The sequence below is a fragment of the Varroa jacobsoni genome, unplaced genomic scaffold (assembly GCF_002532875.2).
Source record: "Varroa jacobsoni isolate VJ856 unplaced genomic scaffold, vjacob_1.0 scaffold_1407, whole genome shotgun sequence".
Taxonomy (NCBI): domain Eukaryota; kingdom Metazoa; phylum Arthropoda; class Arachnida; order Mesostigmata; family Varroidae; genus Varroa; species Varroa jacobsoni.
This window is the reverse complement of record NW_019214309.1, coordinates 341,609-362,658: the sequence shown is the minus strand read 5'-3', so window position 1 is coordinate 362,658 and position 21,050 is coordinate 341,609. Positions and strand designations below refer to the sequence as shown.

The 21,050-nt window shown below is 38.3% G+C and overlaps 1 protein-coding gene across 1 annotated transcript; it reads right to left on the bottom strand.

Annotated features, from left to right (window-relative positions):
- Positions 1–19,648: 19,648 nt before the first annotated feature.
- On the bottom strand, positions 19,649–20,868 carry LOC111269711 (uncharacterized). Its single transcript, XM_022849515.2, has 3 exons — positions 20,802–20,868; positions 20,092–20,568; positions 19,649–19,980 (listed from the first exon to the last, which is right to left on the bottom strand). Exons 2-3 carry the CDS (start codon positions 20,548–20,550, stop codon positions 19,720–19,722), a joined length of 720 nt encoding a protein of 239 aa, XP_022705250.1. The 5' UTR covers positions 20,551–20,568; positions 20,802–20,868; the 3' UTR covers positions 19,649–19,719.
- Positions 20,869–21,050: the final 182 nt, after the last annotated feature.

Genomic DNA, 21,050 nt, shown 5'->3' with positions numbered 1-21,050 from the left:
TGAGCCTAAAATGTACGCGTAAGGCTAAGCATAACTACCTGCAGGTTGCCTTCTCCCTCAGATAAATAAATAGCTGACTTTCGACCGAACTAGCGTACCGTTGCAATCAATAGATCAATCTGATAACCGAAAAATGTGACCTTTTTTCAACATGGAAAGCGACAGTCTAATTTCAGATAGACTGGATATCGGACAAAGACGCGTATTGATCATTGTTTGCTTTACTCAGTGAATGATATATGTTGAACCTATCGTTGTGGCCTCAACAGCGCCGCACCGTACTCGATGGATTTTGCTGACGAACACTTAATTTCGAATTAACTTACCGAAATATAACTGAACATAAAAAACTATTGTTGTTGTTGCGATGAGCTGAAACCGAAAAGCTAATTAGTTCTCTAAAAAAAACAAAAAAAAAAAATGTAGATAATCCTGATTCACGCCTGGTATTCTAGTTCCTTGACTCGATTTTCTAGCTATAATTTTGCTATTATTTGACATCTGCACAACCTTGATAGCCTAATGGCCGGGGGGGGCAAGCTCCTTCTTTCAGTCCAGTCCAGTCCCATGTAACATGGTTTGTCGATAGTAATCGAACAGCTAACTGGCAGCGTCTATGAACAAGTGCTCCATGGAAAAAACTAACATTTGGTATCGACATCTTTGAAAATCAGACATAAATAGCAATACCTGTTTTTACAATAAGTACGTTGGGTTACCAGTTGTCTGTATAATTGTGTCCCAGACGCATAATATCGTATTCAATACTAAAATTGGTAAAAAAAACACACCTTTTTTTCGAAAAGATATCGAGACCCTTGGGAAGAAATTGAAATGTGTGACATATAGAAAAGTTATAGTCAAATCGAAGGCAATACAGGGAGAACAGACGTGAGTTATTATAGTACGTGCGGCTTAAGAGTTAGTTTCCCATAAAGGAGATCTACAAATCAAAGATCCATTTATTTGGCCAGGTCTGTTATTAAGCTTATAGTTTATGTACTATCTAAACTGCTTTAAGTACTGTAGAAGATTAACACCTATATTTACGGTAAATACATGGGACAGTGTAAGAGTAAGGCGACAATGTGACAAATCGATTTTTCTACTTGGTATATCTTGCTTATGGCCTTGTAAATTACCATTAAAATCTACAATGTTTGTATGAACTCAAGTGAATAGTTAGTAGAACTTATTCTACTGCTATCCAATCTACAAGAGCTGATCAGGAAGTGGTCGAAGCGGTGTTGTCAGATGACAAAAAAAACTATTTCGCATATACGTAGTAACATTCAAGGGTCAAACTATACTGATTAGTTCGGTGAATCTTTCCGCCTAAGACACATATACGGTACCTGTAACATGTCGACTTTGATGGTCATCACGGTCAAATATGGTGGCCCAAGTGACCTATATTCAAGTAAGTCTAGTATCATCGTTCTGGTCATTTTCTTGGATGCTTCTCTACGATGATAACCCTTTCTGAGTACTCGTACAGCTGTGTATCGTTGATTTCTATACCGTACGTCCATCATTATCACTGTCGTCCTGGGCCATCGTTGAATTCGTATAGGAGTTATTCTATCAAAGAAATTTAGTCGGATATTGTTCAACACGTTCAGAGTCACAGTTGACCATAGAATGTCCATTTTCGCATTTAGTTTTCTAGCAAACATCGTCATTTATATATATATATAAATAATGATGTTTGCTTTTATCGACGACGTAAACGCTATCTCGTCTGTTGCGAAATCAATTAAGCTACTCAAATATTTGAGTTTTGCCCTTGACAATACTGAATCTGTAAAAATTACCTCCTTTACTAAAAGAAATTATCTAGGACTTGGGAGTTGTTGTTGTTGTCGACGGCAAATTATCCAAACGACGACATTTGTTGATTTTTCTTAACAAACGATCGATCGATTGCTTATATACTGTCAACACAATGTGGAATTCGTGACTGCCAAATATATTATGCATGCTATCTCTTCGCCTACATCAGTTTGCGAAGCTTCACTGGGTTTAGTGAAGATCTTCTACTTCGCTCCCTTAAACCCTATTTTCCGTTGAATATATATATATTAATCAATGTCAACTTCTTTAGGTATAGAAGAAATTTATAGTCGAATAATGTAAAGTTATTCTATTTGTCTTTGTTTGTATAATATCTTAATTCTATGGAAATTAGACGTTTTCAAAAGTGGCCATCAGTGATTTTTCTTTTTTAATCCAAGTGCATATTTTTGTGTGTAAATGTATCTGATAAACGAAACCCGCAGATACCTTGCTTTTTATTTCGTATCTAGCTATTTGTTGTCCTGCGAACCGCTGTCAAACTTTAATGTCACTGCCTTTCCTTGTGCCTACTAGTTTTTGGTTTGGCTTTGTAGTACACATTATTATCAAAATAGCGAGTAAGAAGTTTACCCATCCTAAGTCCTAAACCCATCAAGCTTTATCTTATTCTGTATAGCAATTCGTAAGGGGGCCTGTATCACATCGTCGAGTACTCTTCGGTTATGATGATTCCTAAAACAACTTGTTCGAATACTTAGCAATTAAGTCAAATCGTCGAATCAATTTCTGTCATCATTGTACTTTAAAATTGGTTAACGAAACAGAATATAGCACCCGGCAACGCTTGATAGTCTTGTAAGTATTATTGCCATAGAAGATAGTCAAACGCTAAAAAATCGATTGGGATTTACGTTTCGGAACATGAAGGAGTTTGCTATGTACAAAATACTATATTCGATGTAACGAAGTAAATGACTAACGCTACAAACTCCCCAGTGGACAAATTTATGCGCAACAAGATTTGATTCCACGTAGGTTTAACGCTTCAAATACGTTGGACGTGCTTCACGTTACTATTGGAAATATTTAGTAGAAAAAAGTGTCACGTGTAGGATCAGCGAAGGCGGTGTCACTGCTGAGGAGGATAGGCGACCGATTGCCGCTCAAAGGCTCATTTAACCTACATCTACATTGACGGATTCAAGTCATGGCACGCCATTACGAAGAACTGCTTATTGATTACTCGCTAATGGTGTAAAAACAGTAATAGTCAATCCACGGTTTTGTAGAGCTGAAAGGTAAATATTTGCGCGTAGCTTTCTAAAAACAATCAAATAGGATTTCCTATAGCAAATAGTTCATATTTGTACAAACTAGGCGACTACAATAATTAGGTTAGGTTAGGTTAGGTTAGGTTAGGCTTATTATTGCTCTAAAGCTGTGATGACCCAGATCCACCCCGTCAACCAAGAAAAAAAGAACCACTTTTTCTTAATAATCTAGGTTAGCGGGATTAGAATCTTCAATGAAAATTATATGTGAATTAGGTTAGTATATATTATGATGTACACTTTGCATGTGGATAGTATGGTCAACATTCCTACACCAACTTCAATGTAATATTTTTTCAAAATAATATACAATGACACGAGCATCAACAAAGGTGCGAACCATCTATGTAACCGTAGGTGTTCAGCCTAGGTCCATGCCTGACCCTCTCTCTCTTGCTCGTCATTGTCTTTCTGCCTACCTTCCAAAACAATTAGATATTCCTAACTTTGTGAATTTTTTTCTAGCCTCAGTGATTTATTACGAGCTCTCCACAGGGTTCTTACCACGCCTTAAAACTACGCTGATAAGCGCATTTCCTCCTTGTCACAGGCAATATAGACGGACCTTGAGGAAAGATAAGCACCTCCAAGTACAGCATTGATCATTTTAGTATTATTTAAAGCAGAGCTGTAAATCAAAGGTATACATAATGTCACAGTAAGTACAACAGATAAAATAATTGTTTGTGACGTCCGTTTATTTTTGATACGTTGTTCTATTTTTTTTTATTTATTTATTTTTTTTTTTTATCAATCTATCTCCATAACTAAAAGCCCTTTCGTTGTTCATTGAACTGATTCATATCGTTTTATTAAGATCGCATAGTTCAACCCCCTAAATCAAACGCGGGTGTTGGATAGAGAGAACGAACCTTTTCATCACTTCTTGTTACTTTACCAGGACGAAAAGCTATTTGAAATAGACGAGGACCCTATAGAGGGGGTAGTACTGAAAAGTGGTTTGTGAAATTCAAAATGTCGTCTTTCCCTAGAAACGCATTCGTCTGGAACTATTTCTGAGGAAGAATAAGTACTAGAAGAGGAACATTTCTTAGCCTTGGGTAGGGATTTTCATCAGACCCAGAACAAATGTATTAAATTAGTTGCACAGCTGTTTGCCGTTCAGAAGGGTACAAAAATGAAGCAGACGCTCTTCTTCAGACGCTTCTTGCCTTTCAATACACCTATCTATAAGAAGAGAAACATTGTGTGTTGTAAACAAAATAGTAACCGATCTAATAGAATGTAACACCTGTCAGTGTTGTGTATAATACACTTTAAACAGCGTAGCGAGGATAACATTTCTAATTGTTTTCTAACTTATTCCAACCTTTGTTTCCGCATTTGGTGATTAGGGTTAGGATGGATATAAGAGAAAATTGAAACAGATCAGGTTAGACATGCTCAGTTTATATTAACGTGGATGTTATTTAAAAATTTCAAGCTAATAATTATTGATGTGCCCCGGCGGAAACCTAATGAAATATACGCGAAATCGCTTCTCATTGGCTTTGCGAATTTGATCGTACTTACGCGATTTTCAATATTGCTACATGAAGTCACGAAGCATTCATTTAGGTAAAGAGTCGCCTCATCAACACTTCATAGATCTGAAGTCCACCCGGTTCTTCTCATCGGGTAACCAGATGATTCCGGATGCGGTTGATCCATTATTATATGCAGACGACTTCTCGACGCGAAAAGAGCAACTCTAATTTGCTAGAGCCATCGGTCAAAGTGATTGTTTACATCAAACTTATTTTAAAGCAAACCTTACTAGTATATCGAGTTCAAGATTTAATTAGACACTCGTTTTTTTTACGGGATATTGTGTTATCTTTTGGTGTTGCTTTTGGTACACGCCTCTTTTGCCGAGCATTTCCATGTCAGTGACTGTTTACCTAGAATTCACTAATACCTTTATATACAAGGTTTATACAGGCTGAGTCATTAATTTCAAAGTTATAATTTGACGAATTGTGTATATATATAGATATATACATACAATTTGATGTCATTTGAAGACATAATAGGTGTGTAAGACTAAAAATATGTAACTCTAGATTAGCCAAGAATTTATAACGGGCTACAGTTTTTTAGCAAAGTATTTTAAGAAATGTTCAGCTAGCTAAACATTCGCATTAAGTGGACCGTAGATGAAAAAAACATTCAAGGTTCAGTGCCTTCACTCGTTGATTGTTTACGATATACCATTTGAAGGCACTCTTTCTAGGCTGTCAGCGCGATGTAATAGTATTATGGTAATAGTACAATTTTAACTCGAAAAAACTTCCTAAACGATTTATTCCAAGTAGAAAAAAGTGCATTTTTGACCCTCCCCCTCCGCCTCTCTTTCCCCGGTTGATACTCTGTTTTTCAACGAGGTCGAACGCTGCCGGGGTATTTGCGTTGTGAGTCGTAACGGCGCTGTCGCTGAAAAGATTGCTCAAGGGTAGTTTACGAGGTTTGAAAACGGTATCCGATACCTAGTCTCCCAGTCAATCTAGCCGCCTACCTGGATTTGATGCCCATCATCTTTCCACTTTGAAGGTAGGGAACCGATAAAGACTGGCTGGAGAGGTGGCCCGCGGCCACATGACCGCCGTTAGGAACCTCGAATCCTTTGCGTGTATATAGAAACTTGGAACCTGATTATCTCATCAGCCTTTTGAATCCAGCAAGGAATAACGGGTCAACGTTGCATCTTAATATCTCGCTCAACCAAAACGATCGATTATACAGAATTGTCACCAATTATACGAAATAGCTTCTGTAATTAAACTTGAAGTAGAGATCGGAACGGATGCTCCATGAAAGAAGCCAGGGCCTTGGTTCTAACAAAACGCTTGTTCAAAAACATAACGGTTCGCACTTGCTGTCGACTTCAAGCGTCTGATTTAGTTGACGCTCTTTTCTACGGGCGAGACAACTGATCAGCGTGTTTCGTCAAGTCAAGCAGGCTATTCAAAACAAAGTACCCATCAAACGAGGTCAGCCCTTTCTACTCCACGACAACGAAAGGGTAGATACGCTAAACAACGTCCAAGCTGTCCTCCTGAACTTGGAAGTTTTTGTTGCATACCTGTTTCATATTCTCTGGACTTTTTCTCTGCCGACGGATTTTTGCCTCTTATGTCTGCTGAACGTTCACCTTGATGGCCATATGTTCGACACGGGTGAAGTACACAAAGCTTAACTAGAAAACTGTTTTGAGACAAGACCTTATGACGAAAATGCAGACATCATTTGGTGGAAAGATGGGAGAAGATCGTAAATGAGCGGAATACAATATATAATTTATTGTCAAGCAATAAAAAACGTGATGTTTCCTATTCAGTAAAAATGGGACGGGAGTATTTCCAACCCGGTTTATATACTTCGCTAGAATGAATATTTGAAAGAATTACCAAGGCTTTAATCGTTATAAAAGCTATTACATTCGCGGACCCTAATATATTCGAAATTGATTATCACCGTGTAACAGCAAGAAGTACTCACAACCGAGCCACTGTCGTTGAGGACTTCCCCCGTGGACGGAAAAAGAAGATTAAATCAGTTAAAACTACTTTTAATTGTTTCTGTGACCAGAACAAGGTCATCGAACAACCGCTGAGAATAAAGTCTTGGCCCAAATAAAACACCTATATATATATATATATATATATATATATAAAGAAATTATATTAATGTACTACAATTGTACAATCAGATAATTTTGATATAAATATGATGTTCTGATGCACTAATCAATATCCGTTTTTATAACTCCACGAACGATTAACTATCTGTGACAGGGTGTCCATGCACGCGCAAGTGCGTTGCAAGCGCAAAAGACTCTCTCTGGGTTTGAGCAAAATTTTTCTTGCCAACTTAGGAAATTGACCAGCGAATTATAGACCTGTAGTCCTTTGCAAACGAATCTTGGGTCTTTCGGGTCAAACGAATTCAACAGAACAGCTGACATGTCTTCTTCGGTTTTAGTAGATGTACGAGCAGCAAGGGGTCGTTTTTTGGCCGCTGAAATTTTGTCCAAGCGATTTAGGCGGCGTACCGTTTACGTCTGAGCTAAACCAGTTGATTCGAATCGACTCCATGTAATAACGCAAAGAGGTCGCCATCGGCTAGCGCCCATAAGAACGATAGCGACCCGATACCCTCTTCCGAGTGGACATTTAGCGTAGGGCTGTTCGAAACGTTTAATGACGTTCCCCCAGCGGTTTACAGTTCTACGAATGTATTTTTATCGAATGGCAGCAAGGAACACGTTCTACGAAAGTTGTCTCACATAAAACGATGATGCGACATTGAGACAAGGTCCGCGAGCGGTACGTTTAGCTGAACCGCTCGGGGTGAAACAAATATATTAAAAAAATTAACTTCACAGGGAAGTTTTTTTTTTTTTCATTTACTGATAGGCCTCGTAAAGTTGCGCATAACTGGTTTCAGAACCAAACAAACTCTTGATTCATTTGAAACGCGTCGTGTTCGGCAAATGTTTATAACATTATTATTATTATTTCTAAACACAAAACATTGAAAAAAGATGTAGGCAAACATAAAGATCACACTTATTATAGCGGCTACTTTGTAGCCTGCCAGGATAAAAAAAACAATATAATAAATTAAAGAATTAAAAAAGAGGTTCTTGAAATGAGAAAAAGTTGATGCGTTCTTCTTTATAGTTAACTACCACGTGTACCACTCTATAAGCAATAGTTGGCAATAGCTGTGTTGTGAGTTTTTTGATCGACAATTGTAAGGTTTGTTCATAATGTAGCCTAACTGTTTCTAATGAAAAATCTGGGCGACGGACTACTTCTAGAAGTACCCATAGGCAACAATAGGTCTAGTCCTGTTATATTTTTCAACTTTTTATCCTGAATCGTCTATTGTGCGGGTCCCCACTTTTCCTACTTTGTAGGCCGCGTTCCATGTGCAGAAAGCCTTAATTTCAAGACCGAAGTAAAAACATGCTGGGGTCAAATCTAAAGAGCTCCAGCCGAGCTCCTTTAGTAATTTGTACACTTATAATACCATGACGCTGAATGACCATGATGATAATTACCATGAAAAGGTTCTTTTGGTAGATCTATAATCTGATACAGGTAACAATTGTCATTACATCAAGTCATTGCTCAAGCTCTTCGCTGTTGTCAACGGGGTCCGTGTGCTACCAAATAAGAAATTGAACGCTGCAGTTAGCTCCTTTGAGTCGTTGCATCATGTACTTCCAGTCAAACAGATTCGTTGTATTTAGTGATACCGTATCGTTGAACTTGAACTGTACGGGCTCAATTGCAAAGTGGAGCTGCAGAATTAACGATAACTTTTTTTTTTTCTAGAAGCAAACATTTTCTAGTAAACGTTTATGTTTTCAAATATCATTTCATCATTTAGTTCTGCTCGTATGAAGTATAGTCAGAATGCCCTTCAAGTTAACGGCAGAACCGGACTCATAAAGCCTCTGATGTAGAGTGCATGTGTGCAGTTAGTGAGCTCTTTACGGGAATAGCAACTGTGGCGTCTGATTTTGCACATAATAAAAACCGGGGCACGCAAAACGTTATGGGGAATAAAAGGTGTCCAATGATCCCATTGTAGATAGTATCTCATCTATATTGCATGTAGGGTAAAATTTTTTCGTTGACCACCTGGTACGACATACTCTATCGTTTGCTGGACTGCCACAATGGCTAAATCGTTTTACAATACGAAATCAAAACTAAGTTTCTATAGCGTATTTGGAATTAAATATTGCAAACGCAAACAGTTGTCGTCGGCTCTTCCTCCAAAAGCCATGGTGTTCCTTTGAGGGTAAGTCAATGATCTGATGCGGGCTCTCCCGGAAGTATGTAAATATACAAGCAAGCGAATTATAGATTGCAGCGTTATTCAAAATGGCACGCTGTGTAAGTGGCATTATGCCGGTAGCGAAATTGCTAGTAACGCGATAACGCACGAAGAAAAGCGTGCAGTCGGAAATGAGGCCTATTACCGGACATAGGGTAAAGACATTCTTCTGCTTTTTAAAGGTCAGAAATGAGTTGTCCGTAAAAGCGCAAACAGTAGACATTAAGCTTAAAATAGATGATCTTTTACTTACTGAGGTTCTGTTGACAACCGCCGAATGCCTTTCTTTTTCGATAGCTTTTAAGCACTGGAGCACGTAAAGCCGACTATTTTATGAAAAGTTGTTTTTCTTTCTTTTGTTGAAAGAGAGATTCATATCAAGTGCCTGTATAAGTTCTCCTTCCATCAATACAGTTATCGGTAATAAAATCTATGTAAAAACTCACCGGGAGGTGACACCTCGTTCTAAACGTTCCGAAACATGCTTCTAAAATCCAATGGACATGTCTCTTTATATTGATAGCGTATCTACCAATTGAAGACTGCCGTTGCAGACTGGATCGGAACCTACTGGTAGTCTCAAATACGCAGTATATATATATACATGTATGTATGCAGCAGCAATATTATGCTGAATCAGGTTTAGTTTCCGTGACGACCGTTAAAATTTTCAAAGAAAATAGTATTTTAGAAAGTCTACTACATCCCAGCTTGCTAGATCTAAAACAATTCGGCATGAGATTTTTCATAAAGGAGAAGAAATGCAATCTTTGTGTTTTATATATATATATATATAGCCTTCGATGAATTTTTTAAGGCTTGCGTAAAAGCATAGCTTTTACTTATCTCTAATTCTTACGTCTTCTAGGTTAGCCAATGAATTGACGTAATATACGTGTATTGGAATAGTTTAATAATAATTAGCTATTTTATAATAATTGCAAAGTGGGATACTGATGACAATTTTGATGGTGGTGTATTCGCCCCCCTCGTCACGCTTACGCAGAGTTCGTCTGATCCGTGATTCAGAAACTGAAAAGCATGGTTTGTTTACTTGTAGTTCGTGGCTTCAGACATTTTGGAAAAACAGAAGAACTACTCAAAAATTGTTCATTGCTTGATCAAAAAGTCCAACAGTGATATCTATCTAATAAGTTAAAAATTTTAACTAGCTTTGAAGTATGCAAAGTAGTCGAATGAAGATAAATTACGCAAGATAATATTTATCTAGGTCACCTATAAAGAGTGTATGTCGTCTTTTTTTTTTTTTGCTTAGTCAGTGAGGTAATCATCCTGCTAAGTATACTCACCGAAAGTGCGCCGTTAACATTTTGACACAGCTATCCGTTACGTACTTTTAAGGAGAAATTTAAATTTACCTCTGTTTATTGTGACGTTACTGTTAAAAACGATGTCTAATACTGAAGTAACTGTAACGTTGGCGGAGTAATTAACTGCTGTAACGGGCCCAAACTTCTAACTTATGAATAAAGTTCGAATGAATCAAACATTTATCTTTTTCAATGTGTTACAGCAACGCTCCCGTAGATTCTATAGATCTGATCTATATACTAAAGCCAAATTTACATATGCCATGAGATTTTCTATCTACCTAACCCGGGTTAATTAAGGCTTCGAATTTGATCGGACAAAATTGGTTCTACGAAGTCCCTGAATAAGCCCTAAAGAAAAACATATTACAGTATCGATCGGTCCGTTTGACACAGCCAACGCTACCGGGCTGCGTAACTTCTAACTGCGGCCAGGGTCTTTTCTAGTTTCACCCTTTTACCGCAACATACTCGCCCCAATTCGAGGGCAATTCATTTAATCACCTATCCTGACCAATATCTTTGCTTGAGTCGTGCAAGTGATCCAAGCTGTGGTTGCGGGCGATCCTGTTTAGATGTATTTCCCGCGTGAACTGCCGCAAGCCTTTAAAATCGTCGGTAGTGCCTTTTGTGGACAAACTCCGCACTCTAGACACAAACCACTATTGGAATAAAAATATATGCTTAAACGTTCCAGCCGAATCCAAAGCAATAATTGTTCACAGCTTTTGTTTGTAGTAATTGTAGACCTCGTAGTAATTAATGGCTCGTTGCACAGGCTTTCGAAGTGGCCTACCCTCGTCATTGCATGCAGTTGGCAGGCCAATATCACAATTGGCGAAGTACTCGTGAGTTCAAGACCAAATTTCTTTCGACCATAGCCTAAAATGCTTTTAGATGAGCTTTGTTAAAACTTGAGAACACTAGTAGCTTGGCCTGTTGCGAAATACTAGTCACCTTCCACCCCAAGATGACAAAGCATTTTCGACAAACATGAATCGGTCAACATTCCTTATACCTAGTATCGGCCACCAAACAGTCGCTACTTCATCACCGCGGCAAGATTATTATAGACTTAGCCGATTATAGCTTCTTCCTTGGTCAAGCAAGAATAGCTCTGTTGAATTCTATGCTATTTAAATACTCAAAGACCTATTTATTTATTGTAACATCAAGTGTATGTAATAGTTCGTTTCAGTATGTATATACATAAAAATGCTTGGTTGACTGGCCAGACTGACAAATACGGCATCCAAATTATAACTTATTTTTTATTTCTAATACTGTATTTAGATTATTTTTGAAGGTCATACTTATTCAACTCGGCCAACATTCTCCGCGATTACAGCTTAAATTCGGGTCCTAAATTGTTTAAAAAGTAGTCTCGATGCTCCCTTTGTAATTCTACGAACGCCTTCTTGATAGCATGTGTGAGAAAGCTGACGATGTCATATCGAAACTTGTTGAAATCTCACACAGTACGCTCCATACAGGGTCACCTAACGGATCGAACCTGATTCAAATGTTGGCAAACGCTCACCATACTATTTTGTTGGTCTCTTGGCGCGACCCCCAGCATCTACCCAAAATAAGCTTATACTCTAGATCGTGAACAAGTCAGCAATTGTTTCTACGGTTCATTCTTACATCGAGGAAAGTCAACCACAACCTGCTGCTCTAGTCTCAGGAAGATTAAGGGGCAAGCAACACGAGTCAGTCTCATATCTATCTGATTCTGATGACAGGAGACGTTCACCTGAGGTCTCCGCAAACGAGTCGTGGCGTGCATATGCCTATTCACATCAAATTTTTACACTGATCGAAATAGAGGGGTAATTAGAGATGCACTTTTAGAGGGCAGGCATTAACCTTGGAGTCTACAATGCTTCTCTCATTTGTGGATGCTTCATTGTGTCGCTCGGAACATTCAGTCCCCGCAGTACAATGTATATATATATACATGTAGTTCCAAAATACATCCAAGGTTCCAGTGAGTATGACCTTGGTCTTTATTTACATATAATTAATATTTAAACTGCAAAGGAATCCACATGAAATGTTCCATTTTCATGTAACGCAGATATTCAAAGTTATTAGTTTTGTAAACAATAGAGCGCCGACGGCAGTGAGTTATTGATTCACACACCCAATTACGGCTTTTAAATATCTTACTCTCGTGAATTTTCTGGAAAGGCTTTCAGAAGAGGAAGCCTATTGGCGTCAAGGGATAAGGTATTTTAAGGACTCTCTTCATTGCTACGTCACGACGATGCTGCTCAAATGGAAATCAAATTCGCTATCTTCACCAAAGTCCTTCTGAATGCAGGGGAAAATAGATTCTTCCTGGTTCAAGTGCAATGCATTCTTTGGAACAATTTGGAAATTTGTCATATACACGATTAAAATAAAAGCGCCCGCTGACATACTATGAGCTTTCTATCTAACCATATGAATATTAAAAAATAAAGGCTAAATAGCATCTGGCGCTGAGATGGATTTAAAAATTATATTTATTTCTTTTTATTTGATGAATAAATGTAGAGCGAACCGTATTTAGTTGTACATTTTCTTTTATGCCTGTAAACATGTGGACGGAAAGAGCCCTAATCACTAGAGCAGTTTGCAACCATGAGTTTAGCAAGCTAGAAGAAGAAAAAGGAGACTGCATACCTATTTAAAGACCATGTCAAGGACCAAGAACACCTACATGACTATGTGTTACACAATATTAGTTTAGAGATTTATGCCACTAATTTCCTTTATCGGAACCCTTTCTTAGGTTTCGCTGAAAAGTGAACCGTAGCCAAAATCGACTACTTCAAGCTTTTCTCTAGTTATTTGTGTTGTTACGTAAGCTACTGCAGGGTGGGTTACACATATCAGCTGCTCATTGAGCCGTACTATATAATATTTACCCATTGATCATGAAATTATACTGACCGGTAAAAAAAAAATAGACTCTGCTCGACAACGGACTCCGCTGCCGCTATGTCTCCTTGCTACATCAATGTCAAGGACAATTATGAAATTTAAAATAGTTATTTGTATGGGTTTTTACTGTACCAGTATTGATCTCAGAGGATCTCTACCGTTTCGGCTGAGATTTCTATAGAAAGCAGTATAGGATAGAAGAGCACGAAGATTCAATTCAGTATTAAATGGATTTTCGCTATTAATCTACCGCTTCCTTTTTACGGATATTGTGTATATATATATATATATATATATATATATATATATATATATACGCAAAGGACGGATCGTAATAAGCATATGTGCTTTACTTTTCCTAATGCTTCTTGCGTTTATAGGAGGTTCGTTAAACGTAACAGCCTAATATTAACAAAAAAAAAAAGCACAATTTAGTAATATCTCCGTATGTCCATGTGTTTTGATCGTTATCAGAAAAAAAATATTGTGGTGTTTATAATTACGACATTCTTTGCTCCTAATCCTTTTCTGTGATTTAGCAGTAATAGAAATTAGTGGAAATCTAGGAGGGTAATGGGAGTTCGTGCACGCAGCCAGCCAGCTTTGACAATTGAGCATCTACCGTTACGTACAGCGTTACGGTTCGAAGCATCACCTGGAATTGCCATTGCAATTGCACAACCGCACTCTGAACACCTGCTGTCTTGGATCCTGTGGAAACGTTCGCAGAGAACTTTGGAAACTTTTTAAGCAGCTGCACGGATAGTTAAAGCATCTCTTGCTGAAGCGAGTGAGTACCTAATTCCGCAATGTTCATGACTGACTGATTGAAGTCGACCCGATCTGTCTCTGACGCGCTGGAAAAGTTTGCGTGCATATAGATAGGACACTTCGGTATCGAAGGAAGGCTCGTAATGGACAGGATGATTTATGTGTTTTTAAGAAGCGTACTTGCCACTTTTTTCAAATTATTTAGTTTAGCTTTATAAGTTTTATTACGAAAGGGTAGCTAACGACATGCAAGTTCAATATCGCTTTGTCAGGAAGATCAATAAGGTTGACGCTCTTTTACGTTACCCTTAAAATTTAAATGTCCAATATTTTTTCTAAAAATGTAAAGCGAACAATTACATTTATTCTTCTAATCCTGTCAGGTTTTATAACTTATTAGTAATTTCCCGTGACAGCATATCCTCAACCAACCACAATGAGCCGAAAACTGTATTCCTATTCGTACATTCTCAGTGTTACGTCCGGTATCGGCGTTTGGTATTCCATCCGGCGGTTGCATGGCTCCCTACAGGAAACGAATCCTGCCTATGCCCGGGTTTGAACCTACACCACAACGTGCCCCTAAGATTACCATGCGAACACGTTACACACTAAGCTTTTACAGGGACACGTAATTACGTCCTACCATAACTCAACAGACTGCAAGAAATTGCTCAGCTGTAATGAAGTTCTAGGGCTGAGGCGAGGGTATCTACTCTGGTGATAGGTCAACGGTCTTTTCGTGTTAGGTTCTTGACGCGAACGTAATGTTTGATATACAGCGGAACGATATGTCTACTAATTCTTAAGTCTTCCATGTGACCGTGGCGCGTAGTTTATTGTAGCGACAACGAATACTAAACAGCCTTGGGATTTTAACGGTATACGTCGAGGGTACGCACACGGCCTTGACAATTCCGGACATTACGCTGTGAAAAAAACTAACTCCGGAGCGTTATTTTTAATAATACCTATGTTAGAATACACCTATCTCTAATTGGCACACTTTCAAAGGCCTGTGTTGTATTCGAAGGGGGGCACGATATCATTTTACGAGCTAGTTGACGATGCAATGACACACCGCTTGTAAAAAAGGCTCGACAAATGGGCACCTTAGAGTGTAATCAATACTGCTGTCTTGAAGTCACTATCTTAGGGAATGATGAAGTTCAGTAAAAGAATCGTTTGACTGATCACATAAGACGCTTTAAGCATTAGGAAATAAGTGCTGGAGAGCTGCTATGAGAAGTGAGTCTCGCTTTTAGTATATTTAGGACCCATTTTGATTGATAAAAATTATAAGTAAATTAACGAATACTTGGAATTTATCGTCAGCGATTTTCCCTTTTTTTTTTTTTTTTTTTTATAATTAACTTATTGGAAAATATTCTGTTCCGATCCACCTTTCCGAGCTTTTAAGAAATCGGCGTCCTGAAAAAAGTAAAACTATTTTTTATTCTAAGTATTTTCTTTGTTCAGTTCCAGAAAAGCAAGTTCTAGTTGCGGAGAGCCATAGCGTTTCAACGCGGCTAAATATTCAGGCAGAAATCGAAAAGTCTTCTAGTTAAGCTACCGATGATATTCTAATAAGTGCCTGAAGCAGCGATCGCGGTCCTAACGTGTGCTTGATACCGACCAAGAAAGAGTAACACATGTTATCGAATATGTGAGATATTTTTAGCTGACGAAGTGTACTCGAACGAATGAATGGTAGACAAAAAGCATTTAGAAAACGGATTTTTTATTCGTGCAGTTAAAAAGAGAAAAAGTCGGGCTATCATAGGTACTCAGGCGACGACTCGTGTAGGTCGACCAAATGCTCCTAAAGTCCCGTCTTAAACTAGGCATGCCCAGCAGGTGTCGCAATGTGTTGAATCACCTGTTTCCACAGCAATAACCCTGTTCGCTAACACCATCGTGGGCATAGTCTCAAAAAAAAAAGGCCAATGTCCTCTTAGAGTATGTACCTTTGTCGTCTGCATTGAGCATTCATTATAGTCAATGGTAGTTGCCTCAAGCACGTGTTTTAATATTGCTCTATAAAAGAGATAAATAATAAGCATTTTATGTATCATGCTAGATTACTCGTCCGTGTCGAGATAATAGCTCGTGACAACTGATGCTGGTGCCATTATTTTAGTAGCCCGATCGAGCATTAAGGTGATATCAACTGATAAAACAGCTTTAAAAAGATCAAAATAATCCTAGTTCAGATTAAGGTCATTCTAATGGGAAACATTAGGAAGCGAACTAAATCCAAGACCTTTACTTATTAACATTAGTTAATTTCAATCAACTGACTTTAATTATGTGCTAAATAAAAGAGCAAACTGTTCTATACGTGATTAAAGTTCTTAGAAAATCACTCAATAGTCTAAGTAGTACATCGGCATAGAATTCCAGTGGTAAAAAATGGCTCGTTTATCGGCTTCAGATATTCCCCGAGCAGAGCGAACGACCTTCAAAACAGATGTCTGCTCAGCCCTGTATCTCTTGACTGGTAAAAATACACGAATTATTCATTCCGGGCAAATTTTTGTATAGATAGTAACGTTACAGGAAAATATTTATTCCCTTTTCGATTTATTGCACCTCTTAAGATCACGTGATCACACAATGTGAATTTGTATCTCTGTTGTTTATCTCTTACATCTTCTGTCTCGCTTTTTCTCTCTCGAACTGAAATAGCATCGACGACCTGTACTTATTCGGCATAGTAATGATGCTATTAAATAGATACTAGCCCTTTTAAGGAAGCTAAACTGTCTGCTCGCACAGCAGGAAGGATACAAGGAGAAATTTGAAAAAACCCTTTCCAAAATCTCTTCCCATGAGCCCGTATCCCTAAATTGTTAACTTAAAATTTCAAGCCATCCTGGAACTGAGGAGACTTTAATTTGCGTATGCAGAAGTATTAACGGCGTGGTCGTAATAGTTCGGTAAAAAAAAATGTCCAGCTTAACAGAGTGAGTAGTCGTCGTGGCACCTTAGTGCAAAAAGCTGATTGTGATAGGACAAGTCGGCTATCAATGCGCGCCTGTAGGCTTGACTCCTACATGGCTTTGGCTAGTCTTCGTGACGCACAGTATGAGACGACTGATAAGCATCGAAAATTCTATTTTCTGCGATCCGATATGCACATTTTTAAAGTTCAAACTCAAAAGAAAACGTTTTACCTAAATAAAACGGTGATAAAATCTTTATGTAGTTTTATGCGGTACACATTGCTTAACATCAACAAACAATAACTTAGAAGGAAGCAATATACAAAAACTGCTATTATCCGCTGGAAAATTGAACGTATGTATCTATCGAGCGTCTCTGTAGTGATAATAACGTTTTATTAATATTCTTATAGTAATAACTGCGTAAGCCGGTATAAAAAGTTACTGTTTATTTACATTGGTGGTCTTCGTGTTGATCACTGCAGATAGATAAACAGGTGTAGGAAGCTCCTTGGTCTTTTTCTTCTGAACAGAGAGAGCATTTTTTGATCCCTATGACAATAGTTATGTATCCCCTATCGTTTATGTCCACGCCTTTTCTCCATTATTCCACCAAATAGTGTCTGCCATCCCGCTAGTAGGTAGCGGGTTTCGTCTTAAGGACATTTTCTGGTTACATTTTGACTTCTCGATCTGTGTCGAAGGTAACGGCACGAAGCCGATAGCCCAATAAACGTGAAAACCGAAAATCCGTTACCGCAAGCCCCAGAGCAAACGGAAGGTGCGGCAAAACCTCCCATGTGAAATTTAGGACGACAAATTCGACGATGTTTATCGTGCATAGCCCGTTTTGGTTGAGTCTTCTCTTTTGAACAACCTGGTTGCCTTCCTGCAACTGAGCTAGATAAACGTGCCAAGTTCGGAGCACTGAATTAGCAGTTTCACCAATCATAAAACATTATTTTCGGATTCAGGCCTATTTGGCTCTGGGCTTTCTTATTTTTCCAGGAAGCCACCCATTCCTCTACAGACTACGTCCGTAGCGATTCTGTGTGACCGGCTGACATTCGCTACCTGATAATGTTAAGATGCAGAGTTAAGCCGTAATTTTTTGTTAAATTGAGATCATTTATGAAGTGTTGAAGCTCCTAGTTTCTATATAAGCACATGGTTGTTATCTTCACATGTTAGAGCGGTGCCATTCTATAAACATTCTACAAACACCGTTTTTAGACTTGGTAGACCACTCTCAAGCAGTAATTATGGTGTCGTTACCACACATAGCCTACCGTATGTAGTTTTAGCTCAGACGAAACGCATAGTATAAAAGCTGTCAAAAATGCACCTCTGCCCTTCTGTGAAACGTCCATATTTCAGCTTAAATTGAACATAATAGCGTTACAGCGGAAAAATAAGAATGTTTCTGAATGGCATGAGAAGAAAAAAGATTTTCTTATTTATTTCTCTTATTTCTACACTTAAATTAAGGGAGAGAGAAATTCTTTTGATGCGCGAGAACTTTCTTTTCAATAAAGTTCTCGTCCCGCGTTTAGCTTCTTAGACCGATAAATGCTTCTTTTATATAAATATATTTAGTATCTTTCTCACTAGAGATAGTCAGTATTATGCTACATCTTTACTCTGAACTTTTTGTTACGCTTGCTTATAGGACTTTACCAAACAAAACAATGCCACCGCCTTGTAAGCAAAAGTACATTTTTTTTTTTGATTCTCTATTTTTTGTTTTTTCGTTATTGTGAGGTACCATAGACCATTTCAATAAGCTCTAGATATCTGTTCGTGATATTTGTCATGAAAACCTCGAATCCCTAATCTAGGCTTAAAGGAGTCACAAAATTAAAAAAAAATTAAAATTTTTAAACCTCCGGTCTCATGCAGAAATGATATCAATTCAAGGTTATAAAGGACCAATTCTATGGGTATTTCTAAATAGGACTTCGATGTTACTTTAAAACTCACATAGAATCTCAGCAGGTATAATGCCATGGGAATGCAGCACATGTTTTCTATTTTGTACAGACGTCATAGTTTGTCCATAGAACAATAGACTTGGAAATCGAAATGATCACTATGTGTGCATTATTGTGATTCGGTAAACAAACTGTATTTGTTTAGGCAAAAAAAAACTCCCGAGAAGTAACGAATCCTCCTGGGTTGCATTTCTGAGCCTAGCGTATGTTTCTGCCGAACTAAAACTCTCCATACCAGCCGATTATTATCTCTTCGAATGCTGCGCCTTATGGTACGTCATTTGTCTACTATCTACAATTACTTATCTAGCTACATTTTCCTGCCGATTATATGTCTACATAGCTAATCATGCATCCGAGTATAGAATACTTTTAACTCAGAAGTTCAGCTTTGTTCGAACTTGCCGAACCCCAGAAAATTGGCTTGCGGTACCTAGAAGATAGATGACGTACTATACCTTGCGAAATCATTGATTAGCCATTAAAGTAACCTAATTCCTATCATAGTTTCATCACGCTTCTAACATCTGCACCTTCGTTTTTTGTTTGTAAACAAAATTGCTTTGATCTATAAGAAATTTTGGGTCTCGGTAAGAATAGATCACCCACCCTACCACTTCATTGGCTAGCTAAGCAAATTACCAATCAACTTAGGTGAAGTTTCAGGCATCAACTAGTGATGGTAGTCTGATAAAACACAATTATTTTTAAATTAAAATTACCTTGTTTTATATTATTGTACATTATTTAGGAGCTACTATGCTTGTTTGTATTAAGAAGTATTTGTGCCCACGTTTTTCTCATTGGGTCGCTGTGAGTGGAGCTTAACCCTGGCTTGTTGTGGTACTGACTTATATTTACTTCCAGCATGTGGAACTTCAGCCCCTTTAGCTTCCGTTGCTTCACGATTGCTTGTTGGGTTACCTGTTGGCCGATCGCGAAGAACTGAAGATTGGGTCTCATCGCGTCCAGATACTTGGTGGACGTCAGCGATTAACGTGTGCAAAAGAAGGCGCGGTAAAACGTTTATTACCTATTCGAAAATGAACCAAAACATGCAACAAGTGGGCTTAGACAGTTCTATATGTACGCGTATATAGAGCATGGCACTGATAACTCGAACACGTAATAGGCTCTTACAAACCTTTCTCAGTAGCAAAAGTAGCTCGAGCTCGATAGCATCACTGTCATAAATCGCCAGTGAGGCATAGAACTGCAGCCTGACCGTTACCACTACAATCCAGATCCGGTGATAGATTGTGTCCAACAGCTGGACATTCCATTTCCGTCGTCTTGATCCGGCACCGAATAGACTAAGCGGATCAGTCCCGGCTCTGACCACTAGCACCAGATCGAATAGCGATTTAGCCGCTACCACTACAGGCCATAGTATATCATCCGAACCAGAACTACGGAGCAGGACCGTTAGTGTAGATAGGCCAATAAACGCCTGCCATACGTGATACGCGCCGTCGGTCAGCTGGCGCCACTTTCCGCCGGGGTCAAATGTTCGTAGAAATTTTGAACGAAGACGTCGAAGTTGTTGGATCGCGCGAGGATCAAAAGGAAGAAATGCCAAAATACGGGACGACATACTTACCATTTTTATAATGAGCTTTATCTGGAGATATGTATTAGAAAAGGCAAACCTATTACTGCGATAGTACATCTGCCGTGCTCCGACTGAGCAAAGTAAATTCAAGGGAGCTACATTAGACATTAGACAAAAGATCTTTTGTACTGATTAAAACTTCAAATGGAAACAAATCTTAGTGTTAATACGCATCACATCTATGTTGAGTGCTTTCCAATGTATGCAACAATCCTGTTTTCATAATGAAAAATGTAACATACCGTATAGAAATTTGTTAAAAATACGCGATATGTAAAAGCTTCGTTGTTATAAATGATTGGGCTAATACGCGAAGTAAAGGTGTCTGTTGTGTGCTGAAGTAATTTTTCCATGGTAAATAAGAGTGGCCTGAAATTGAATCAAGATCATAACCGTAACTGACCTTCTTTACTACTAATAATCCCTGTGGTTTCTAGTTTAAAATTATAGTGAAGGGTTGCCCTGATAACCATTCATGATAATCATTCATG